The sequence below is a fragment of the Magallana gigas genome, chromosome 6 (genome assembly GCF_963853765.1).
Source record: "Magallana gigas chromosome 6, xbMagGiga1.1, whole genome shotgun sequence".
Classification (NCBI taxonomy): domain Eukaryota; kingdom Metazoa; phylum Mollusca; class Bivalvia; order Ostreida; family Ostreidae; genus Magallana; species Magallana gigas.
The window spans coordinates 39,731,887-39,759,555 of NC_088858.1; the positions used below are offsets into that span (position 1 = coordinate 39,731,887).

A 27,669-nucleotide genomic window follows, 5' to 3' on the forward strand; every position below is an offset into this window, starting at 1 on the left:
TCGAAAACGATGCTACATGCCTGTTGAAACTAGTCGACGTAATGATTGTCTTGTCATGTGGCTTTATGCAGGGCTGTGATATACAGTGATATACATGTATTACAACCACAGGGGCCAAGCCCTTTTTTACATTTATTTCAATGTAACCATAACTAATCTTTATTTATGGTTACAATGAAATAAATGTTCAATCGGTCTTGGCCCTTGTGATTTCAACCAGTCAAGAAGATACCATCTTAACGAAGCGCACTTCGAAGCTTTGAAAATCCACACAGGCTTTCCAAATGGAATTAGAGATAACTGCTGTTATTAAGTGTCCAGATGATGCATTTAAAACCCGTGCAAGCACCGTGGACGAAATTGCTAAACAAAAGAAGGCGTTGCAGTTCCTATGCTATTTTCCGTAAAGCCGGATGTTGCAGAGAAATTGTTGCTAAAATCTTTGAAACAACCAAGATAAGTCAGACAATTTCTTGAAAACGATTTTTGTTTCAAAAAGTCATATTTTATAAAAAAAAATCTTACCTTTTGGAAAGAATATGAATACCTTCGAAATTTAAGAATGGTGTGTAAAATTTCCCTACTTTTCAACGTGTCAATTCAGTTTGGTCGAGTGGTTGCGCAGATTCGTCCAATACAGACCTAGACTAACATTTTCGTTTAGGTTCGATTCCATAAATGGTTGGTATTTTCTTTAATTTCTTAATAATAATAATTTCGCATAAAAAGATGATGCCGGTGTATCTGTATTTTTGAGAAACGATTTATGTCGGAAAAAAGTTAGTATTATATAGAACGCTTGTTAATGCAATTTAATCAGATTAACATAAGATAAACATTCTTAAAGACTACTAAAGCACAATCACTTATTTGTTTCTCTCTTTTTATTTGCATCCAACTGTATATGTTTCCTATAACTTGAGTTTTTTCATGGGCTTTAAATTGACACTCGTTTATTGCAAAATTCTCTTCACTAGACCTTATCCAATTGTTATCATAATTGATCTAGTGAAGAATAAATAGATTTCTTGAATACTCCGAAAATAAAACGAAAGTAGATTTAAAAAAATGTGTTGTAGCCAACAGGAACACTATACGGCTGTTGTGAAAATGCGGACTGGAAAGGGGAAGAAAAAGAATGTCTTAGGTAAATTTTAAGGTTGTATGGGACATCATCTTATTGTTACGTACTTGTACTTCCTACCGAAATAAACAATAAAATAAAGAATATTTTTATGTAATTTTTTCTCCCATAATCGTCACATATAGCACAAAGGACCTTTTATAACTTTTATTTTTCCATTTTTTGGGGTCATATATTTTCAAAACTTGAAAATTTTGCGCTGGTTTGTTTATAATATACCTTTATCTACATCAATATCGACAGGTGCCCCATACCACCTTAACTACCCATAGTACACATGACTTTTACTTGACAATCACTTTATGATACAAAATTGAAGCAGTCGATAGAAAAAATCAAAATGTGGAAATCAATGGGCAATGCTCATTGTGGCCCCCTGAATTGAAGAGAGAGAGAGAGAGAGAGAGAGAGAGAGAGAGAGAGAGAGAGAGAGAGAGAGAGACTGAGAGGTTTTATTTTAAGTTTGATCACGCTTCGACCATAGCGACCCCCTCATAATATTCAAAGAATGATTCCTTATTACTTATACTATACATGTATATATAATGTTCATTTTACGATTAAAGGTTAAATCAATTAAATTGCAAAATCAACAGTACGTCATTTGCGTCGTTAATAAAATGTATTGGACTATATGTACGTAACAAATGATTTGTACTGTTATCATAAAAGCAGACACTCTTCCCCCCCCCAAAAAAATTTTTTTTTAAAAAAAGACCCCCCCCCCCCCGAAAAACAAGGCAAAAAAAATGTAAATTATAAGTTTAAGAAAAAGAGGAGGGGTTGTCAAGGAAGCCTACCTAATGTATACTTTGAGGCTGTCTTTCTGCGATTGAAAATTCACAATTATAATGAAAATCAGCGTGAATGTCATTGAAATATCAGAATTGGGGGGTCATCCGGAAAATGCTTACCTGAAAAGATCCCTACCTATATTATTGATATATAAATATGCATTAATTATGCCTTTGCAAAGAATTATGAGTCTAACAAAATCAAATACTGTTTTGACACTCATAAAGTTCTTATGTGTTCTTATTCGTTCCACTCAAACGAATATAATAAATTTATAAAATAAAACACAAATACCTATGTTAGGAAATGAAGCGCTCTGAAGTGCAATCTAGGGACATTCAATTTTTCTTCTTTATCTTCATTTCTACAAAATAAAACAATACTTTTATTATAATATTCCAATATACATACCGGCACTGAAAAGAGCCTTCGAATGGATATGTGTGTGTGTGTGTGTGTGTGTGTGTGTGTGTGTGTGTGTGTGTGTGTGTGTGTGTGTGTGTGTGTGACTTTCAGCGCTTACATCGGTCAGTTACTTAAAACCCGTGCAACAAATTTTGAAATGTCACCTTAAAAGGTGACCAATAACGTTCAAATACCAATAGATTGTTATTTGAACCTTTGATAAATACATATTAATCATTTCATTGAAATTTATTTCTATATAGAGATATGTTAATCTTGTAAAGCTTGTTAAACATTCTGCTTTTCCACTCGAATCCATTCCGTTTTTCGTGCTGCGTTTTAGCATTATCCGAAAGCTTCAACAATTACTGGTTGTCATCGTGTGACTGTGAGTATATTCTGGATGCTATTTTGATATTTTTGTTGTTGAAATATTGATTGTAGAATCTTAAAGTATGATTAACAGCATTTCAGATTATTTGGTTTCCTATTTAATTTTATGTTATTGACATACACCCCCCCCCCCCCACCCCTTGTTTCCGAGGAAACAAACCGAAAGTGCGCTGGTTTCCTGAAAGTAATTAACGTCGGAAAAAAAACATAGTAAAAAAACCCCGCTGCATACAGGACTTAACGGTGAGAAGTTAACCATACCAGTAACGTTTCTATTAGTGTAAGTAAATCAATTTATTTTATACTATTTTTAAATGCTTTTTAAGTGTAATTAATTTAACTGTCATTTAATCTTGCATTATAATAAGAGCTATAGTCTATAATATTCTTGTTATGCGAGGTGCTACGTGGACAAAATGAATACGGAATACTCGGAATCAGATTTAGAATTTGAAATAGAACTACTCCAGGACACAGTCCAAAAGCGACAGAATAAGACCCTTACAATAGCTGTTATTGGTCAGCATGGCTGCGGAAAGTCGTCGTTTTTAAATACGGTCATGGCGGTGTTCAGTGGTGAATATAGTGAACACGCGCATGTTGGGAACTTTGAAGAGAAAGGGGAGCACGTGACCCGTCGACTGACCAGGTAACCTCTCCATTTACAATAATTATCTTGAATAGTTTGGATTTGAAAAACCAATCTATAATTAAAATTAGACTTGTAAAATAAGTTATATTAAGTAATCTAATCAAAGTCATGTACAGGCACGTAGCATATCAAGGGTTGGGGTTTGGGGGGGGGGGGGGGCAGGAGAACATGTAATAGTACGTATTTTAACAATACTGAATTTGAAAGAAATGGGATTATTGCCAAAAATATTAATATAGTCTGTCCTAAGATACGGTATTTATGCAGCACATTTGGACGATTTTTAATAAAAGTACACATACCTGTGAAAGAAGTGCAATTGAAATAGTTGAAAGGGATAATTTCAATATAATTTCATTGACACATTTTCGTCTTTCACTCGGAAAAATTCACAGGAATGAAAACAGATTCCTTACGGAGATTTATAATGGGGAATGTTTACACCTTTTCCCCATTCGGAATACAACGCGCATTTTCTCAACGTTATCATACGGGCTTGCTGCAATACAAAATCCCCTTAGACATCACATTTTTTAGTCCTGTATTGGAACCTGATAAGCTAACAGGGGCGTTTCGACTGAGAAATCTTTGAAATTTTTCATACTTTTGAATGAACATGATTTGAACCCTGAGGTATTTATGAATATCAAGCAATTAAGCAAAATGTGAATCCAAGATATCTTGGGACAGAGTGTGAATTATTTTTGCAATGGTCGTAGCATTCATTGTTTAATATTGAAAGACTTTGTGAAACCAGGTTTTAATAAAAATTGACGTTTTCTATAAGATGATATTCTGAGCTTGCTGTAATTTTGAAGCTGTGAAATGACACCATCAATTATACAGATACCCCAAAGAGAAATACGTAACTGAAGATAAATGTCTGAAGTACAAATATCCGACTTTAGTGGATATGATGGGGTTTCAGAACGCTGGGGACGACGTAGTCAAAAAGACACTGGACTTGATTTTCAATGGATGTCTCAAAGACGGAACCAAATTGAGTACGGAAAACCAGAACCAAAGGTAGGTATAGACACAAAAAACTAAAGAAAAATCAACCCCAATATCACATTTTACTTTCTTCCATTTTCTAAGATGAAATTAAAAGAAATAATCATTTTAATTAGGATATAAAAATATATGAAGATTATAAAGAAAACATGCCAAATAAAATTAGTATTTTTTTAATTGAAAGCTATAATTGTAAAAGTTTTCAAATGCTATAAATAGATGTATTCTGTATATATAAGAGAGGAAAGATGACCATGTTATGAAATAAAACAGAGATATATCGGACATTTAAAATTGAGGGCTTAGAGGTTTTGATTGTATTGAAGTAAATTTCAAGATATGAATTCAGACTGATATATCATCTAAATTACAAATTGCAATGTATTACTGTTACATGTATACTAAGACAATAAAAGGAAACATAGATTTATCAGTGAAAAACTGTACTCATCTGATATTCTAGCGTTACAGAAGAAAACTGAGTGAACTAAGTTCTCTATCACATATATGTTTATAGCTCACTAAGATAAAGTCGGGGGGAGCTTATGCTATACTGTAAATTCCTAATTAAACGCGAGGAATTAATTTCCGCGTAAAATCGCGAGAAGCCCGTCTCGCGAATTTTAAAATCTCGCTTTTAATTTTCGGATATATGTAAACTACATGAAACTATGATAAAATTTCGGCAATTGCGATTTTATGTTCTCGCGGTTTGTTGGAAAACCGTTCAATCGCGGAATTAAGTACTCGCGTAAAATAAGGAAACTACAGTACCCTCGGCGTCCGGACCTGGTTAAGGTTATTTTTTGCAGGCCCTGTATGTAAGTTTTTACTTGTACTTAATCTTTACAAAACTTGCATGGATGATGCATCTGGACCTACTTATGGACTTGAAAGACTTTGATGCTGAATCAAAGGTTTAGGATGCTGGAAAAGGTTAAAGTTTTTTTAGCAGGTGCCCTCTGATGATTTTCTCTTAGTTATTACTTGCATGTCCTAACTTGACCAAACTTGCATGGTTGATGCGTCTTATGATACTGATGCACCTGATAGGCTTGAATGCTGAATCTGAGCCATAGGTTTTGGATGCTGGATGAGGTATAGTTTTTTGGAATAGGTCACATTTTTAATAGGAATGGTACTATTTCAAACTTGCATAGTTGATTTTGATAGTTTAAACAATATTTTATTTCAAAATGAAATAGGCATGGCCTTTTTTGTCCTCTCCCTACAAACAAGATCAAGATAACATTGTGAAATCAAATAAATAATATATAGTCATGGTGCATGGAAACAAATAAATGCATAGTTGATCTAGCTATAATATATGTGAATGGTATGGGCCGCTTCAGATACATGGCCTGATCTCCATTATTAGTCCCCTACCGGTTTCCACCGGAGGGGACTTTCCTCTGCGTCCGTCAGTCCGTCTGTTCGTCCGTCCGTCTGTCCCACTTCAGTTTTCCACACTTTTTTTCTTTATGCGTTTGAGGAATAATATGAAATTTGCTGAACAGCTTCAAAATGTCAACTTACAGATCAAGTTTACACTTTTGTAGCGTCTGGTTGACATATTTTCGAGAAAATTAATTTTTTATATTCCAATTTTTTAAAGCTGCTTGGTCCGATTTTTTTGTAATTACAGTATCAAAATTTGTTCCATACAAATCATTTATCTTAGAAAGTTATGGACTTTCTCCTATTTACACCAGCAGAATCAGTCTCCTTTCAAAGTTAGAAATATTCAAAGTAAATAAAAATAATTTCTCTTTGGGCAAACGAAAAAACAAACCAAAATGCATCACGGGAATGTTTAGAAAATGAAACCGCTTGGTTTCGTCCCCCGAATGGTTGGGGTTATTCAACCCGCATGCTATGCATCGATTGTAAAGAAAGCAGACTTTGGAAATATTAGCGAACAAAACGTACACATGTTTTTTTGTAATTTGTCTGATCATTTCGACCTTTATTTAAAGCGATGTCAAAGTCGTAATACAACCATACCCGTCTCGTCGTCAGGGTTGAAATTTAACATGAGGCGAAATAACGCGGAACCTTTTATATGTCGTTTGTTTTGTTAGCAAATTTTGTACGTATTTTTCTTCATTGACATTTGGCATAATTGACGGGTAAAACTACTGCAATGTCTATTACTAGTATTATACATATACTAAGCATAGCCATCGTTTAAAAGCGTGCATAAAATTTGATATAAAATCGGACCAAGCAGCTTTAATGTTCGGGTTCGTTATCGGGTTCGGTGTATTTCAAATAAACAAGGAAAGTATGTTGTCATTAATAATATCGTGCATTACTTGGACCATTCCTTTTATTGTTTCTAACAAACAAATAAGTTCTGTTAATTAGTGTCAAGCATTGTGTTGTAAATTTAATCGACGGGGTTTTTTGTATTATTACAATCGGGTTCGTTATCGGGTTGGTCTGTAGATTCGGTGTACAGAAGACGGTAAGAAATGATATTCTGCATAACAGTGAAATGTTTTCACAAATTTCTACAAACCGGTAGGGGACGTGTATTGCCTATGCAATGCTCTCAGAATGCAGAATGTGATGCTAATAATTTCCAGCCATTTAAGAGTGAATATATAGACGGTCTCTCTATATATACTCCTGTTGTTAGCATCACGATGCTAGTAATTTCCAGCCTTACTCGGATGAACTGAACACTAATATTGACATACTGATATAGTGATATACTAACAGTGACATCCCCCCCCCAAAAAAACCAAAAAAACGAAGCCCCAGTTTTTTTCTGATGGACCCTCCAAAGAAACCCTCTTTCCCGGGAATACTTCTCTTCATGGAGTTTTTATATAAGGAATAAGGAATCATTGTTTGAGTATTATGAGGTGATAATTTCGGTCGGGGTGTGATCAAATCCAATAAAGCCCGAAGGGCTTTATGATAGATTTGATCACACCCCGACCGAAATTATCATCTCATAATATTCAAAGAATGATTCCTTATTACTTATATTTATATAATTTTAAGCCATCGTACGATTATTACCGTCTTCCTTGGAAGACGGTATAAAGAGTTGAAATAATTTACAGTCTCCGGGCTGTGCACTTCCTCTCCTTTGTGATTGGTAGAAAATACATGATGTGAAAATTTACAATTATTTCATTGGTTGATATACTGTTCGGCACAAGGGAGATAATTTTCTGATGATCGTTTTTACGTACGACTTAACAATTTTCGTAGATTTCAAATCTTAAAAAGTGAGAAAACGAAAGAACAATAAAAATGGCTCTAAGTGAAATTCAGGCATTCATTTTTCTGTTAACTAGTTAAAATCAATATTCTGTAACATCTCTTGAAATAATTTGTTCTTTTCTTTTTGTTTTGATTACACAAATACCAATGGAATTTCATAAGGTATGGCTAATATCAGTAAACAGGTTTGTATATTAGAAACGGTGAAACTAATATCAGTAAAACTGAATGATACTGAATGCAGTTGTATTAACTTTGATTTTACTACTGTGATACAACCATTCCTCAGATCTCTTTTTACCTGCTACAGTCGATTTCAAATAAATAACATACTGTAAATAATTTTCAATTTTAAGCACGCACGCTTAAAGGCACATATTTTTTTTAAAAGTTCGGCACGCTATTGCATGGAGAAGAGGGCGACATTTATATAAAAATAATTAAATTGTTTTTGATATCTTATTGCTGTTTAGAAATTGCTTAAAGACGGTAAGCTTTTTTAAAAAGCTAAACTTGTATATTTAATTATTAATAAGCAAACTCCGCTGGCGCCTCGATTTGGCGTCATTTGTATTATGGGTTATATAGTACAAAATCGATACGTAGTGTTATCACAGGCAAAGACACTGGAAAATGTAAATATAATGGTATCTGAACATCGCTTCTCTATATATACTCCTGTTATTAGCATCGTGATGTCAAAAACAGCAGTATATATAGAGAGACGAAACATTCTCGCCAAAGTATGTATATATAGTGTATTTCCGATGAAGTTATGGAATGCACGTAAGTGATATTATGTTTTGTAATATTTTAAACAGTTGCATCATCCTGATATTTTAAAAAGGTATGAAGAATAATTTATGACAATTTCAACGCTTCTGACGTTACGTAAAATAACGTCAAAAATTATCAGCATCGCGATGCTAATAACAGGATAATGCCCACATTCAGTATTTTTAATTTCGAATCATTAGGCTTCAGTAGTGTTTGTTGTATAAAACATCAACAACAGTACTGTTCCTCGTTCGAGTCAACAAACTTAATTATTCGAGTCTTCTGATCAGTATTTCCATTTAATCAAGTGATTAAGCTCGAAGAAAAATTCTTTGGAGCTTAAAAATTATTTCAGTGATATTTTGCATTTTAGCAGTTAGATTTGTTTCTGAAATTACGTACTAAATTGTATTGCGCAAGGTCACAATAACCGCATAACATAACGTTGTATCATCCTTTTTAATCTTTGGGAAAATATCAATTTCGGGCATATAAGGGACTGTCTCAAAAGCTTTTTGAAAAAATGACAATAACAAACCGTGAACCATCTCAAAAATCCATAAAACGAAATACAAATTCAAAGCAGAGCAACGCAGACCTCCAAATAGAGAGAGGTAGGATCAGGTGCCTAAGAGGAGTGAGCATCTTCTGCTGACCAGTCACACCCGCCGTGTGCTCTTTGTCGTAATCGGGGACCCCCCCCCCCTTTCGGAAAAGTCAGTAGGTAATTAGGTGATTAATTATCGTCTAACAATTAGTATGGAAAATGTCAGTCAGAATGCGACCCAGTGGAAGATTGTATTTGCTGACAAGGTCGTTGTGTCGTCCATAGAACTTAGTACGAAAAGATGACTTCAAACAAGACTGTTGATAGTCCTGTTTATCAACTTGTTTGTCAGTAGCTTGCCTCGCCTTAGAAACTGTTCATACGAAGAACATGCCCTTGCGTATCGAATCAATTGAGAGACAAAAACACCATATGCAGGTGATGAAGTTATATTGCTACATAAGTAAGGACAGTTGACTATAGAAAAATTGAATTCATCGCGTTTATCATAAAGTTTTGATGTTAGGTTACCATCAATGTCCATTTCCAGTAAAATATCTAAATATGAAACAGATGACGCAGACTCGGTGGTATCTTTTATTTCAATTTTATTTTTTAATAATTTAATTCTGGTTGTAACGCGCTTTCTGATTGGCTAAAGAGTTATTTTATATCGTATAAAGAATGTTGCCTACGTCATAGTAAGACTAACGTCAAAACCGTATCAATACGTCTGACGTTATGTTTGAATTTTGTACAATTTTACGTCATTTTAAAGGTCAAATGACCGTTTTTATCTACAATGAAGAGTAAAAAAATTTAAATTATAAGCAATGAATTCAATATTTATTAGTTTTATACGATATAAAATGGTTTGAAACAGTTTACGCTTTTTATTAACCGCTTTGCGGTTTATAAAGCGTAAACTGCTCCAAACCATTTTATATCGTATAAAACAAATGAATATTGAATTCATTCCTTAAATATATATCAAATTGCTCTGCAAGCCTCGCGAATATATACACCATTTCAACTCGATGGATAAGCAAATATAAAATCACACAATATAGATATTCTCTCTGTATCAGATGATATTGTTATATATGATATTGTATCATTTGATACGATATTGTATAATATGGTATTGCATTATATAATATATTAATGTATAACATGACATTGTATTTCATGATATGATACAGTGTTGTATCAAATTATATAGTTTGATACTATATAAATAGTGCCTGTTTGGGAGGGTAACAGTTGAAATTGACACCCCGAGAAAACCATTGTCAACCGACGCGAAGCGGAGGTTGACAATGGTTTTCGAGGGGTGTCAATTTCAACTGTTATCCTCCCAAACAGGCACTATTTATTTTGTTATACTGAATGTCTTTTTAAAAATTTTTAAGAAAATTTTACTGCTTTTATATAGGAATAACGTGAATTCTACAGCGAACCGTACGCGCATAATTTTCGCGCATGTAACATTTTTTAATGTTACCCGTTGCCAAGTGCGTTGCTAACGCTGAGGGTAATAGTAAATATTATTAACTGCGTCTTATCCAATCAGATTTCAGTATTTAACATGAAAGTATAACAAACGATCATATTATGTATCATATATCATACTATGTTAATCAATATAATATCATATGTTATACTATATGTTATAGTAATCATTTAAACATAAACGTAAAATTGTACAAAACTCAAATGTAACGTCAGGCGTATTGATACTTTTTTGATGTTAGTCTTACTATGACGTAGGCAATATTCTTTATACGATATAGAATAATTTTTTAGCCAATCAGAAAGCATGTTACAACCAGAACTAAATTATATGATTGTATTGATAAACATTGTTTCCTACAATACTGTATGAAATGAACATATGATTATCATACTATTTTTAACATTTGATATACGAATTGTATCAAAACAGTATCCATGAATATCCAAGATCATTAACTATGATTTTCATATATAATATGAAAAGAGTGGTCTCATAAAGGTGATGCCTCATAATGGTAATGCCTCGTCTCGGTGAGCTTTGTAATCTGTGATTACCTATGTTTTTATTTTCTCTATAGTTTACTTGTAGACACAAAACAATCAATGTCAAGATATTCCTATCTGAAATCAAGACATAAAATGCATTCATATCCGATTTAAAGTCTATATCATTCTAGAAATATACTGGACGAGTTGCAACAGCTCATGTACAATGACGAGAACAACTTAAAAGTTGACAGAATTATTTTCGTTGCTTCTGCAAAATCAAAAGAATGCCCGACTGAGCTCATCAAGGCAGTTAGATCACAAGCAATGGATGGAAGAAGAGGTAAGGACAGTTCATTTTATCTTTATATATATGTGTGTGTGTGTGTGTGTGTGTGTTAAAGGGGCATCGTCATGATTTTGGGCAAGTTCTATTTTTGTTATTTACAGTGCTTTATAAATGAATTTCTAATGATCAAATGAATTAATTTGAGAGTCAATTGTAGAGTTATAAGCAAAATACATGACTCACAATATTTAAACAAGGCTGTGCCCTGATTTTGTTTACATAGGTTCAATTCAACAGCAAAAAATCTTTTTCAAGCGGAATTTTTGATTGTCTTTCTTCCTATTTATTTTAGGCATAAACAAACAGTTCCAAACCCAACGAATGATCGACACTCAAATTTTAGTTGCCTAGTGAAGCATTGTAAACTTAACATTAAAATGATTTTTGACCAAAATCGCAATCATGCCGCTTTAAAGGAATTCGCAGAGATGTGTTTTACATGTTACAAGTAAATTGATTAATTCTTTATTTCATTTGAAACTACATGAAGGGATACCGGTATATTGTAGGACGATCAAAGTTGTGTCAAACCCTCTGCCTCTGATCAAACAGTATCGCTCTTATTTATAAACATGGATTTACATTGGTTCAGATTTCATTTAAGTGTTTTTTTTATACAGATATATGATACTAGTAGTTAAAAATCGTAAACCTATTTCTCTTCATGTTTGAGAAACTGATAGGAGATTAAGTCTCAAACCTCACTGTCTCGAATATCAATCCTCAAATGTTTCTTGTACCTGATTATAAATTAAGCTGACATGATAATATCTAATATTATACAAATATTGACTGGGGTTTAGGGCAACATTGATTATATTGGCCCATGAGGGGTGAAATATTGCCCGATTCGAATTGGAGAGCAATATAATTATGATTCATGATTATTGTCATTGCATTGATTGCCAAAAATTATTCTCTATAAACTAGTTAACTACGTGTAAATAAACTGCGAAAAAAGTCGTTGCGATTAAAAATTCACGAGACAAAATAATAAAATTTACTGATGTAAAGTGCTAAAGTAGCACTCTAACTTGTTTACTATCATCATTGTCATTGTTAAATATTTCAGACATCCCAGTGTTTGGAGTACTAACACATGCTGACAAAATAGACGAAAAAGACACGGATTTTCCAGAGTTCGAGAAGAAATTCAAAACCAGCCTAGGTCTAACCGCCATGCGGTACCTGTTATGTGCAAGTTATTGTGATGAAATCTCAAGGGAAAATGGACGCAATCCAAACGTAGAAGTTCCAGTGATGCATTTCTTAAGACAAGTAAGACAGTTTATCATTTTCAATCTATGTACATGTACATGTAATATAATATTCTTTACCTAAATGTTTGCACATTATTCCCATCTTCTTTGATGTGTTTGAAACATTAAAACACATAGTGGTGAAGGGCATTTTTATTTTGATATTAAAGGGACATGGTCAAAATTTTGTACAAATTCTATTTTTTTCTGCCTTTGTTGGGTACAATGATTAATGAATGCATTAATTTCTAGTGATCAAATGAAATTTGAGAGTCAATCATAGAGTTATAAGCAAGATACAGGGCTTACAATTCTTTGTCATTTAAAAAAGGTTGTGCCCTGTTTTTGTTTACATAGGTTCAATTTAACAGCAAAAAATCTTTTTCAAGCTGAATTGTCCATCTTGTATATTTACCAAGCAAAGAATTGTAAGCTCCGTAATTCAATTAATATAACTCAACGAATGACACTCAAATTTTAGTTGCCTATTAAAAATGCCTTAATAAAGCATTGCAAACATTAAAATCGGAAAAATATTTTTTGACCAAAATCGTGACTATTCCCGTTAAATGGAAGACATTGTTAACAAGATTTCGATTCATGACAAATTCATAAATTAAACTTCAACTATTTTATGATATTTAGAAACATTGGCCCCCTCTCTCTCTCTCTCTCTCTCTCTTAAAGAAAACAAAACACATCAGATACAATTTATCTATACTTCTATATTTAAATAATAGACTCGAATTTGTGGGCTTTAATACCGATAAATCGGAAGAGTACTGCCTTTTGTTTCATATATTTTAAACATCATTGGTACTTGAAGATTACCAATTTGTTTTTATTTTTTCTCAATTAACCTTCGCTAATTAATAATCAGTGAAATTTTCTCAAAACATCCCGGAAATCATCTGAATATTTTGGATTTTACAATCTAGCGCATGCGCAATACATTCACGCTAACGGGATCTTTAGTTTATGTTTTCACAATATCATATTTGCATTAATAAACTAAGAAACGACAAGAAATCATATTGACGCAAGCGTCAAATGGGCCGCAAAAAAAAATAATTGTTGTATGAATCATTGGTTGTTTAATTACATAAAACACACCACAAAGAAGAAAATAAAAGTTGGTTGTACTAATTTTTATGGTAAATTCTAATATACTTTCAGCAACTTGTTTTGAAGTTTAACATTTTACTATTATCATAAAGAATAGAGTTCGTTACTGTAAGCATTTCTAACGGTAATTGTATGACCATTGCCATAGTATGAAGTAATGGAGAACACATTGATTTGTACATTACTCTAATGCAAAGTTCAACTCATCATTTTTCTCTTGTATTTTAAACCATTTTGGTTTTTTGTTGTTGCATTGCATTGAATTAAAACTTAATGCATTAGTTTATATGATTTCAAGGGACCACCTGATAAAATTAAAATGGATTAGTTCAAATTTTCCAGTCAATTCAAAATTTCATTTATGTCATATTTTTGCGTAAATAATTGATATGTATGTCATTTCATGTTATTTTCTACCACATTTTACATGGAGATGTAATAAATACACATACAAAGTCATTTTATTTGACACGGCATATAGAAATTCAAAAATATCATTTTAGTTTAGTTTGTCCCGCATACCTATCCCGATGCATTGTTTTGAAAAGAATGAAGAACTCCGAAATTTTCCGAATATATTATAGTCTCGATAAAAACGCGCCAAGCACGACAGTTTACTAAGTATGACCTATTTTTCATTTACGAGTAAAACAAAAGTATGTGATATTTTTAAAAGGCATAAAACATATTTCTACATCATTTTTAATTCATAAAAAGAAGCATAATATTAAGGTAATGGTCCATACCCCACTAGATAAATAAAATGCGTACAGAATTTTTTCATATTTTTCAAACATGTATCTGAGGATATGTTCTCATCAAATTTTATCCTGTTGGGTGGTCCATCGGTATTATAAAAGCTAGGGTCGTTGCTAAAAATAGAACCGATTGCGGAAAATGGCACTTTTTCATACATAAAGAATATAAGCCTAAGCCTGAAATTAGAATTTCACAAAGTAATTTTTTGACTTATATCCTATGTAAAATAAAGGAATTATTATTTCAAAACAAAGAATTTTATGTTACACTTGCTTATTTATCAAAAATAGATAAATCTGCATACAAATGAGATAAAATGAAATAAATTTTCAAAGAGAATTTAAGCTCTTATAATTTTATTTACGTACAGAATTCTCTAAAATTTTGATATTATTTACACATTAACGCCCTTAATCAATTGGAAATAAAATTACCCAAGGGATCGGCCTTTTCAGGATCACAATGGGCGTATTTTGGGTAAAAATCATTAAAATATATATTTTGAAAAAAGATCCGTAAAAATTAAATTGTGCATAGGTTTATTATTTCATCACTCTAAAAAAAATGTTTAGATTATTGTTAAATAGAAAACATGATTTAAACAAACTGTTGATCAATCTGTATTATCTAGTCCGCAAAAGATTGTATCTTTGGATATCGGTAAGTATTATGGATCGAGATCGGTATTTAGAAATTGCAGTCCCACGCTTGGATAATGCTAACTACCTGATATATGCCTGTAAGACAAAACCTCTATTCAACTTTTTTTTACTGGTTTTAAAGACTGTTCTTAAAATGAAATAACTTTTCTTAAGCGTATGATTTTCATTCTAAAAACATTTTTTGTAGGAAAATATATCTATGCTCGTTGCTAAGCGAATATAGAATATAGATGAAATAAGTCAAATTATTTCCCCTTGTGTTTTATCTCCCTTATGCACTGGAATATAGATCTCGGTCAGGATGTTTATGCATCTTCAGGGATTAACGTTCAAAGAATTGGATTACGTTCAACCTTGTAATGAATTCAATTTGATGTTTATGCAGGACAAAAGTAAGCGGTATGTATTTTCAAAACGAGTACTCAATCGACACAACCCAGTCAATTTCTCATTTCGCTGAGTAATAGGCTAATTGATTGCAGTTTTCAGGATTTTTTATAGATTTGATTTGAATTAATTTCTAGGTCAGCTTGATTTTTTTGTTTTGAAACACATGTACACCTTTTAGCGTTAGGTCTCGATTAGATCGGGCACGGAAAAGACGTAATAACGCGTGAATTACGTCAGACGTTGTTTTGTGACGTATGGATCATTACCTTAATTCTATTAAAAAAGAACTATCCCACAGAAACGCAGTATCCATATTTAAATGTTTATCAAATAACGGACCGCCTTCCGGCGGCCCGTAATAATACAAATACGTGTAAATTTTCATTGGAAATTTAATTGCTATATATTCTGTTCATATATATTTATGATTTAATTATAAAATCACAAATATATAAATCTACTTAGTACTTACTTTTGTCTTCATGATGGCCAAAAAAATATTTGATCTCATGCATAAAATTCACAATATATTTCTTAAGAGAGTGAATATGTAATATATAGAATGTTTTATCGTTAAAATGATAAATATATATATTTATGTCCTACGGACCCGGTTTTACAAAAGAATGCGTTCCATGTATTGTCTCTGTAGCAAAGAAAATACGTGTAAGTTGTTGAAAAAGTGTTGAATTTTAACATTATATGGATTAAATTTTTAGATGAAAGGTATTTACAGTCAGTCTCAGAATGTTTTATTATGATTAATTTGACTGTTATTATCATTTATTCCTGTTATTTATTCCTAAGACACAGTTAGATTTATTAGATCTATTCTAACTAAAAAAAAGTGTAGTGAAATTGATAGCATTGCTTTGTTATGTAAACGTCAACTATACGGCGTGTCGATGTATCTTTTTCGTAAATGTCCGATATGCAATGCCAACCCGTGCACGCACGGGTCAAAGTCTAGTATATGATATTTAATCTAAAATACAATTGATATTCAGAGGAAAATTCACGAACTATGTACTCTTATAACCCATATGACTTACCACCATTTGCATTTGCATAAGTTTAACACCTAAAAGAAAGCCTCATGAATTAAGCTGAAATTGCTATACATACATGTATTTTTTAATTTTAAGTTTGAGAGATCACTTAAAGGGGCATGGTCACGATTTTGGTCAAATTTCATTTTTCTGCTTTTATTATTTATAATGCTTTAGGAATGCATTTCTATTGATTAAATGAAATTTGGGTGCCAGTCGATGAGTTTTAAGAAAGATACAGGGCTCACAATTCTTCGTCATGTAAACAAGGCTCGTGCCCTGTTTTTGTTTACATAGGTTCAGTATACCAGCAAAAAAATCTTTTTCAAGCTGATGTGTCTATCTTCTTATTCATTTTTAGCATAAAAAACAGTTCCTAACGATTAACACATTTACTTGAGGACTAAAACTGGAATTTTCACTTCAACATTCAAAATGTAAACAAACGCTTTGTTTACATAGCAAAGAATTGTAAGCTCTGTAACTCGCTTATAACTCAACAAATGACACTCAAATTTTGGTTGCCTATTAAAAATGCCTTACTGAAGCATTGTATACAACAGAATCGAGACAAAAATTTAGACCAAAATCGTGACCATGCCCCTTTAAGCCAATATCTCGCTGGTTGGTTTTGTTAGCGGCCTGATTTACTTTATTTGATCAAAGACATGCTTTACTGGTGAAATTTTGAGGGGAAACAGATGACAAACCTTTGCGAGATTTAGCTATTATAAGCTACGTGACTAGGATATTTGATTAAACATGTAGAAATCGCATACATGCAAAACAAATGTTTTTAACTATAAAGATATTTTGATTATAGGTCATTGATCCTGCCCGAGAAGCATATCAAAGTAAACTGGACATGGTAGATCAGCTGCGTGGACAATTGAATTTCAAATTGAGAACCATTGTGGAATTCCTGTTGTACATTGTCGTCGTCTTCATTGTCTTATGGATGATGCCTCCTTCGTCATACATTCAAAATCAATGCGATAAGACAGTAAATAAGGCTGATCATGATTTCCAAGAAATTGAAATGATTTGTCGACTGAACTCGGATGGGAAAATTATAGATAAAACAGCAGTGGTCTTCTTTATTTTGGGGGTTTTTGTTGTTTACAATGTGGTGGATCTATGTATGGATCTTTATCTGCGGTTTCGTCCAGATCGCGAAGAAATTTTAAATCAGAGAATTAAAACATTTCTCAGAAACTTATAAGTTATAGGGCTTTTGATTTAGATATCTTTAATTTAGAATTTTTTATCCTCTTGATTTGAAACGTATGTAATGCACAAACTGCTTTTTGTCGACTGTCACATAATACTGAGAAATCTTTAAGGGTTTATGGCTTGTGTTTGTATGTTATCAGAATGGTACTTAATGCATGTTTTATTTTTATTTTAATGTTGTAAGAAGAATATTGTATTTGAGTGTAGTTGTAAACACTATTCATAGTTACTACAATTTACGATAATTGGGTTAGCGCTAAGTATGTCGACTCAACATAATTATTATAACGACATCATTGTGTATTAATTTGTGAATTTTCCACGTGTTGCAGATTTGATAAAACCTTTTCAAAGTATTACTTCAATAAATAATAAAATTGATGTTTTTAATTCTTTATTCAAAATCATTAAAAGGTGCTAAAAGAATTTTTAAGGTATCCTACTCCTAAATGCTGTACGTTGTATCAATAATTTCTTATGATTTGTTGTTTGTACGGTATTTTTAATTGAGGAAACTTATTTCTTCAAATATTATTTTTAATTGAGCACAATTGTCCCACTAAATGGAGGGATTACAAAAAAAAAATTGCACAAAGCTGGATTAATTTTTGTGTGACCATTTTGCACTTAAAATAGACAACTTCTACAATAGTAACAAACTGATTTGCAACAAAAAACTTTAAATATCAAGAATTCTTAAAGATTCCAGTTTGCCTAGATTTGTATTCCGTATCATTTTGATATAATATAACGTGGGTGTCAGTGATGTCAAATTTTAGATTAAGGTGGAATAACACATCTGGAAAAAGTCACTCAGATTAACAGGAAATGTTTTGATAATGAAAGATATAATGATAAATAAACTGTAAATAAGCGAAAATTTTGCAGTTTGGGGATAAAAATGAATATCTAAAGTACGTGTAATTATTCCAGAAAGCAATAACAAAAGCCCCTGCGGTATTCGAACTCGGGATGTACAGATCACAAGTCCGACACTTTATCCACTCGGCTATGGAGTAAGCTATATGTTTTAGTCCATAAAATCCTTTTAATAAAACGAAATGTCGTTTCGATCAGCGGTCAGCCATTTTGTGATGATGTTATTCCACCTAAAAGATAAACTTCTTGCAAAATTTGATAAAATTAATTTGTGCCTTAAATAGATTATTTGATTTGTAATATTGATTATAAGTTGAATTTTTTTGTCGGAAAAATTTCGACAGCAAGAAGTATCCAGTTTGAATTGTAGGAGAAAGTGATTTGAAGGTAGTAATAAACAGATAAGCCAAAATTTTCCTAATATTGAATTTTTCTGAAAATTTAATATTCTGTTTGTTGAAATCAAACCAGTAAATGTTTGAGATTTTAAAGAAATCTGAGCTCACATTTTTTTCCCACATCGCCTCAAATCTACCATTTCAACTTCCTTTCAGTGTGACGCATAACAATATTATAATCATTTTTATAATATGCCACAAGATGATTTCCCACGCAAGCGCAGGAACTATCACTTTACACATTGTATGATACAATGCTTAAAATGAGGAACCCTGTTTTTTTTGTGTTTAATTTTGTACATACTTTGTCCCAAGTTTTTCTTAATTCTTTCTCAGCCTATTCCTTAAAAAAAAAATAAAAACACAACTGCATGACTTAATATTAAGAGGAGTATCGCAGCTAAATGGGAAATGATTTTTTTAAATTTCAAATACGTGAGTGGGTATTTAGTGCGCCGTGTATCTTAATTTTGTTCTTTAAGTCAACTTTCACTATTATTTTTACCACTGTCCTTAAACAAAATTTCAGATCTAAAAAAAACTGTTTTTAAGAAAAAAAACAACAACTGGGGAGAGGGCCACTCCCCCAATTCAACTTCCCTGTTTTATGCATAATCAATTGTTCATATGGACTGTTCATGATTTACTAAGGTTTACTACTCTACCAGCCTGTCGTTCTTTAACATATGAAATTTAAAAAAAAACAACTAGCCTATGAATATTTATTTCTATATTTTAAACCAAAGTTGTCAGATCCAAAGTATCTATCCAATGGTAAACTCGCCCTACACTTTCCGCCATGACGTTAATAATTCGACCCGCGTTCCTAGTCACTGTGTTCTAGAAAGTTCTTTCCATCAAAATGAAAATCGCATACCGTTCCATATTTATTAACTTCTTTGTATTAACCAAAGATGTCCAATCTAAGGTACATATGTCTGCCAATAATGCTTGATGAATCGTCCTATACTGTAATACTGAGTATTCGCTATGACGTTAATTAGTCAACCCACGTTCTCGGTAACCCCGTTCTGGAAAGTTCTATTCCATTATCTCAGCAGAGGTCGTGCTTCGCAAGCGTTCTATCCATCAAAACTAAAATCGTGCATTCAAGAAACGAATTGGCTTATTTTATTTATTCAACATTTTTCAAATCTTAACTTCAATGTATACTCTAAGTAAGATCCCAGTAAATATGTTCACTTTTGCAAAACCATTCAATTTCATTTTATTGTAATCATATATTTTGATGCAAATTTTCACTGACTTGGATCCACCACCTCACTCTCATTTTTGGTATTTCGGGTAAGGTAAAATTCAATTATAGCTTTCAGACATCATGTGCTTCGTGTTGAAATACTAGAAGTGTAAGCAGCTACCTTTGTGCAGGCATGCTTGAGTTTATTGGCAAAATGTCTTAATTTATTAGTATAAATGCCAATAAGTTACATTTGAAGATATGACAAATATTTGTGCTGGTATTCATAGAGACCTTCCGTTTACTTAGACACTGAAATGTATTCTAAAATAATGGTTACTTGCAGTAGATTCTGATGTAGTATAGTGTAAGAATAGCGCCCTTGAATGATCTTTAAAGACGAACATTTGCAACACTCAAAGATCTCTATAAAGAAATTGTACAATTCGAAATTTAAACAAAATTTAAGTGTGATTGTCATGATCCCATTTTTAACTTAAATCAAAATAGTGAAATTTTTAGCTTTGTTACGAATATTAAAAAAATATTTGACAGGGGTTAAAAAATCCTAAATAACGTCATCATATTTGACCTTGACATTTTGATGTGCATGAAGCCTTGACACTTGTGATGACCGAGTCCAAATTTCAGGTCTTTTCTATTCAAGAAACACGAGTTACACAATGATAATATAAGGCTAAAACTAGTAGTACAAAGATTAAATAAAAACCATTTAAATGGCGGTTTCGAAATTATTTAAATTTGTTCTGCCTCGATTTTTTCCCCAATTTGAGTAAACGATGAGTATGATTGATTTATTTTTTCTTGAGGTTATAGATGGAACTTTTACAAAATATTAGGCCATTATTTTGTGCATTTAAAAAATTGTTCAAATGATTAATTTCATGAGTATTTTAATAAAACTCCTTACTGTAGATCAATTCCGTAATTGTCATTCCAAATGTGATAAAATTTAGGCATTATTTAACTTTGTTATGCTTTATTTTCAGATTTTGATTAAAATTTGGAATGCTTAAGGAAATTACCAGAATGAGTCAAAGGTATGAAATGGAAGAAAATATGAATTAAAAAAACCCCAGGAAGGCCATGGACCACATCGCTCACCTGAACAACAATATCATTCTATTTCGTAGCATATGCTTGCATTGTAATCTGAGAATTTGTAGCATTGTAATTCTTGAAAAGAAGATTTCTAAACCTTTTCCCTGAATGTTTCTAAATTAGTCTTTGAACTCCTCTTGAAGCCCCAGTGTTAATCCAGTCACGTTTTTAATAATTTAGAATCTACACTATATCGGGAGGCTTGCATAGTAATCTCACAAATTATAGCATTGTAGTTCTCGAGAAGAAGATTGTTAAACATTTTCCCAATATAATTATTTCTATGCTTAACTGTGTATCCCTCTTTTGACCCCAGTATTATTCCAGGGCTCAGAATTATAATAATTTAGAATCTTCACTATATATACAAGCTTGATGTAAATATTGGCATTTCTGGTGCAGCAGTTTTTGAGAAAACAATTATTTAGACACAAACCCTGTTTTTCGATTTCGAACTTAAAGGGAGAAAAATAGGCAACAAGTAAACATATAAAGTGTTACTATGTGTAAAAAATAACCCTAAAATAAAGATGAATTGTCTACAGTTTTTCTCGTGAGAATTCAATTCAAGCAATATCAGTGTTTAACCAACAATATCTTTTTTTCAACATGTGATTAAACTCTGCTTATTGAAATCATACTTGCAAATAGCTCGTATCCTTTATTATAATGCTTTTAATTACGATAATTATTAGACTTAGATTGTGATAAAGCACTTTTGGTAGTGCATGGAATGATATACTGTGTAGCTTTTACTTTTCTTTCAGTGTCATTTTTACGGCACTAGTACTCACTATTCATGTGGAGGTAATTAAAGGTGGATTAGAATCCAATCAGTTAGACGTGTGTTATCCCGGCGACAACAAGATGGAAAATGGAACTAGAAAGTCTGACAAGATGTGTTATGTGAAAATTGACGAGTTAAACAGACAATGTCTTCATGACTTTATGGCACATTTTGAGATGAAAATGCATGCAAATGTAAAAACTTCTCGACAACATCTGAAAAAGGAATTGACACATATTGCGTCTGAATTAAAGAATTATATAGATCAGACTAAATATGAATCAATCAAACAAAGTGAAACAGTTCAGAAAAACATTGACAAGTTACAGATAATATTATTAATGGAGATAGAAAAAGTACAAAGTGAAATGATAAACAATAGCAATAAGTCTAAACATGAGTACCATAAACTTGTACATCAGCTGGAGTCACATATGAAAGAAAACGTCAACACTCAAAATTTGTTCGCACAGAAAATGTTACAAGCTCAAAACAAGTTGACCAGCTTCATGAATAAGTCTAAATTTGAATCAGATGAACTGATCAACGCAACAAAGACAGACATAAGAGGAGATATTACAAATATAAAAGGAATCATTGATAGCTTGAGAGACTTTAATGATCAGACCAGGAAAGAATTAAATGGTCTTCTTCAGGAGCTAAAAAGAGACGTGCAAGAAAACGTAACCATGCTGCAAAAATACATAGTAAACGAAGTGAGAAATTCAAGATCTAACATCAACTATGAAATAAAAAATCACATTTCAGAATACGGTGAGAACAGTTTTATGTTGAATCCAATTCTTTTTTCTAAAAATGTCGAAATTAATATTGATGAGTCTAACATATCCTTTTTTGTCTGTAGGTTTTATGATTTGGACTGTGTGTGCAATACAAGTGATATTAGTATTCTTTTGCTGTTGGAAAAGATCTAGCAAATCTACAAATCGGGTAAGTATATTGTTCGGATACACATGTAACAGAAATTGTCAATGGTGATAGGTTTAATAAGACAGAATTTAGACATATTGTAACCTTAATTTTCATTGTCCGTAAATAATTTTTTTGCAACAAAACGGGTTGCTTTTAATTAATGCTAACATTTATTATATATACTATCTGAATAAGAATTGTCCGTAGGAAACACAATTTGCTGAAAACCACATTTTCCTCTCTGCAACTATACTCTGTCCCGAGTTTTTGCTTCCACCTGTTTTCGCTTTATATGTCGATAATCATAAATACCTTTGTGCTTAAATATCCAAATTATCTGTTTTTAAACGTTTCCTCTACCGCTTAAACTGTTAAGGTTTCAATACACAACCTAAAATAGAAAGTCGACGGGGATTATGCATTGCATCAGCCATGAAATAGCTCGGACGATAACGTTGAAAATTGTGCAAAGTATTCCTTGTTGTTCCGAATGGTGAGATGTTAACATTTCCCATTTTAAATCTCCTTAAGAAATCTTTTTTCATTCATGTGAACTTTTATGAGTGAAAAATGATAATGTGTCAATGAAGATATTTTGGATATCAACTGTATTTCTTTCACAGCTATGTGTATTTTTATTAAGAATCATCAAAACTGATGAAAACAATAACTTGGGACAGACTATATCTTGCATCACAATTTATCAGCCGATATAGTGAAGAAATAAATAGGTTAATAGCCAATCAAAATGTTCACCGGGATATGAACTTGGTTTGTCACATGATCAAATCCTGTGAAGCACGAAAGATTTAATCACGTACAAACTAGGTTCATATCCCGGTGAACTTTTTATCATTGCTTTTTATTACTTATTTTAACGTTTGAAAAAGGCAAACCCTAAAGAATTATTAAAATAATCGTTTACAATAAAGCAAGCGATAAGCGCGTTCAGTAATCATTGAAACATCTTTGCAAATGTAAATTTTTTTTTTCATTTTTAAGCAACAAGAACTGAAGTCTGAAACACCTGAAATGAATATGGAAAATTCGGTGGCTGTTGTTAGTTTTACTGAGGAGAATAGAGAGCTTCATCTAACTATTGCTCGGACTGTGGCATCAGCCTTTCAAATCCACCCTACCTACGTTGGTGGATTGAACAATATATCAAGTATTGAACTTAATTCAGAGGTTAGTTTCTATCTAATATGTATTAGTTACATGTGGTTACATTTTTATACCCCCCGCAAACAAAGTTTGGGGGGGTATATAGGAATCACCTTGTCCGTCCGTCCGTCTATCCGTCTGTCTGTCTGTCTGTCTGTCTGTCCGTCTGTCTGTGCAATCGTGTCCGGTCTATATCTTTCTTATGGAGAAACATTGGAAGTTCTTACTTCACACAAAGATTGCTTATGACCTAAGGGTGTGTCATGACCTTGACCCAAGGTCATTTGGGCAAGGTCAAGGTCACTGGCAGAAAAAGTGCAAAATTCGTGTCCGGTCCATATCCTTCTTATGGGGCAACATTGGAAGTTCTTACTTCACACAAAGATTGCTTATGACCTAAAGGTGTGTCATGACCTTGACCCAAGGTCATTTGGGCAAGGTCAAGGTCACTGGCAGAAAAAGTGCAAAATTCGTGTCCGGTCCATATCCTTCTTATGGGGAAACATTGGAAGTTCTTACTTCACACAAAGATTGCTTATGACCTAAGGGTGTGTCATGACCTTGACCCAAGGTCATTCAGGCAAGGTCAAGGTCACTGGCAGAAAAAGTGCAAAATTCGTGTCCGGTCCATATCATTCTAATGGGGAAACATTGGAAGTTCTTACTTCACACAAAGATTGCTTATGACCTAAGGGTGTGTCATGACCTTGACCCATGGTCATTTGGGCAATGTCAAGGTCACTGGCAGAAAAAGTGCAAAATTCGTGTCCGGTCCATATCTTTCTTATGGGGAAACATTGGAAGTTCTTACTTCCCACAAAGATTGCTTATGACCTTAGGGTGTGTCATGACCTTGACCCAAGGTCATCCGGGCAAGGTCAAGGTCACTGGCAGAAAAAATGCAAAATTTGTGTCCGGTCCATATCTTTCTTATGGGGAAACATTGGAAGTTCTTACTTCACACAAAGATTGCTTATGATTAAAGGGTGTGTCATGACCTTGACCCAAGGTCAATTGAGAAAGTTCAAGGTCATTGTTTCAAAAAAGCTTAATTCTGTCTGTGTCATGTCTTGTATTAATGGAAATATTAGAAGCTAAAAATTAACAGTTTTCAAAAATAAAGCAGTTGTTATTTATAGAAAATGGACAGTGAAATAGATTCATCCAATATTTTCTATAATAGCAAAAATACACGCGTTATGATTTTTTTCTTAGCGGGGGGTATCAATTGTGAGCTTGCTCACAGTACCTCTAGTTTAGATTTGTAATAAGAGAAAAATAATAAGGTTGTTATTTCAGTCTTAATTTCATTACATTTGGTTTTTATAGGTCTGTCTTGTTTTTGTGGATAAGAATGAAAGGAATATAATTTTGGAAACCGATGTGGACATTTCGAATACACGTTCCAATTTCGTAGAAGGGCAAGTAAAGAGAGGTAAACGAAGAACCAATAATCTTACAAACTTATGATCATATATTTTATTTATGAAATACAATAGATCTTTCAGAAGTGCAAAACTCATATTTCTAATGAAAGTTTTTTCTTAAAGGTTTTATAAGAAACGACAAAAATAAAGTAATATTGAAAAAAACCCATTAAAAAATCCTTAAAAATACATCTCATTGATGTTATATTTTACTTACATTTTCGCAGGAAGGACACACGTAATAGTAGTTTATTGTCAGCATGAAGGCTCTCGAGACTTGACTACGCTGTATAATAGAAATCTTGGTAACATCAAACAGCATGCAACACTGAGGCAGCTACAGAGACAAAACCGTGTTCTGACCATTGATAAAGAGTTCTCTCCCTACCAAACCGACTATCTTAGAATGTTCTTGAACGAAACCTTGGTGGAATAACTTGTCATTTTAAAACTGTCATAGCATAAACTGAAATATTTCCAGATGCAAGTAGATGAAGGAAGAAAGGAAAATGGAGTTTTTTTTCTAATATCGGTCATGCTCTACAGGGATCAGGGCCTCTTTGTGTTACCAACAATTTCAACGTAACTTTTCTATGATATACACAAAACAACTCGGTATGTCAAACATACACCTTTAGTTTTGGATGCTTACAATAGCTCGAGTTTGTCAAAATAAACAGTATAATTGATTTTTTAATAGACTGGTACTGTAAGATGATTTCTAGAATAATTTTTTTTAAATGTTCAAAAAGCCTAACCCTATGAAAAACAAGAAGTACGTTTTATAAAAATGTAATGTAAATAATACTCTTTATTTTCAGAACTTATAACATTGAAAACAATGTTATATGTACTATATAAACTTTAGTATTTTATGTTAAAGAAAAAAATATGATGGTATAAGTATATCAAATTGTGTTTTAGGGCGGCGAATAGTTTTAGTTTTCATTGATTACATATAGTTAGACACTACGTCAGAAGATAACGATTAAATATTTTGTTAATTTGTGTAAATCAATTGATTTGGTTTTATATAATTATAGATCATGGTTAAAGTATCGGTCTTGTGAGGCTTTTGTTAATATTTACTTAATTACATTTTTGAAAATCTAATTTTTTAATTCAAATTGCACAATTTTTAGCATATTTGACTTATATACTTCTTATGCATCACGCTATCTATTATAATTAAGTAATTTTTGGCTGAGTTGAGCTTCGGTTCGAGACAACACCACAGAAATTGACAATAGGTTACTTGTTTGAGGTCAAGGTTTGTGTCGAGATCAAATGGAGCCATTTTATTTGTTGTCTCTCCACTTTGGAGCAAATGTTCAGCCTACATGCTAAAATACCATGTCTTTTTAACTGCTCTTATTGGTCTTTATGATTGATGTTTATCGAAGAAATTACAATCACAACTAGGAAAGATTTATTTGTTCCTAAGCCTGCGGTAAGAGAAGATGAAAACTGTATTTCAAAACCTACTGGTAAATTAACTTACAACTCATCCCTTACTTTCATCAAATACAAAAGAGCATGTTATTTTTCATCATGTAATCGAAGATCGGCATCGTATGCTGCAACAATATCTGCTAACTTTGTATCCATGGTTTCAAAATGAAAGTGAAAGTGTTAAAAATCAAAATAAAATAGTTCTGTATATAGTAGAGCTATTTTAATATATCTGAAGCATTTGAAAACAAAACAAATGTTCAACGGATTGAAATTTTTAGTTCCATTTTTTAAAAATTCACTAAATTTGCAAAAATATAAATTACTTTTGCTTTACAAGATTCTTGTAATTTAGACGATAGCAGAGACGAAGTCTAATACGCCATCTAGTAAGAGATTGAAACACTAACGAAGAGCTTTTTATCGTCCAAAAGTTACTTTTTATTAATATAAAGCAAAGTAAATACGGAAGCTATACCGTTGAGACATTTTGTATATTTGGCATAAACCTTAATTGT

At 32.4% G+C, this 27,669-nt stretch overlaps 2 protein-coding genes across 3 annotated transcripts; both read left to right on the forward strand.

The window, feature by feature from the left end:
- Positions 1 to 121: 121 nt before the first annotated feature.
- LOC136276031 (uncharacterized) lies at positions 122 to 27,117 on the forward strand. Of its 2 annotated transcripts, XM_066086717.1 has the most exons (8): positions 122 to 681; positions 1,080 to 1,147; positions 21,277 to 21,327; positions 22,156 to 22,949; positions 23,041 to 23,126; positions 24,111 to 24,296; positions 25,602 to 25,707; positions 25,927 to 27,117. In XM_066086717.1, the coding sequence occupies exons 3-8, from the start codon at positions 21,296 to 21,298 to the stop codon at positions 26,133 to 26,135; spliced, it is 1,413 nt and encodes a 470-aa protein (XP_065942789.1). In that variant the 5' UTR covers positions 122 to 681; positions 1,080 to 1,147; positions 21,277 to 21,295; the 3' UTR covers positions 26,136 to 27,117. The 2 variants fall into 2 exon arrangements, with proteins under 2 accessions (XP_065942789.1, XP_065942790.1); XM_066086718.1 differs by having other exon boundaries at positions 122 to 1,147.
- On the forward strand, positions 2,871 to 18,172 carry LOC136276032 (uncharacterized). The gene is made up of 6 exons (XM_066086721.1): positions 2,871 to 3,017; positions 3,138 to 3,386; positions 4,236 to 4,415; positions 11,157 to 11,308; positions 12,387 to 12,592; positions 17,382 to 18,172. Exons 2-6 carry the CDS (start codon positions 3,154 to 3,156, stop codon positions 17,778 to 17,780), a joined length of 1,170 nt encoding a protein of 389 aa, XP_065942793.1. The 5' UTR covers positions 2,871 to 3,017; positions 3,138 to 3,153; the 3' UTR covers positions 17,781 to 18,172.
- Positions 27,118 to 27,669: the final 552 nt, after the last annotated feature.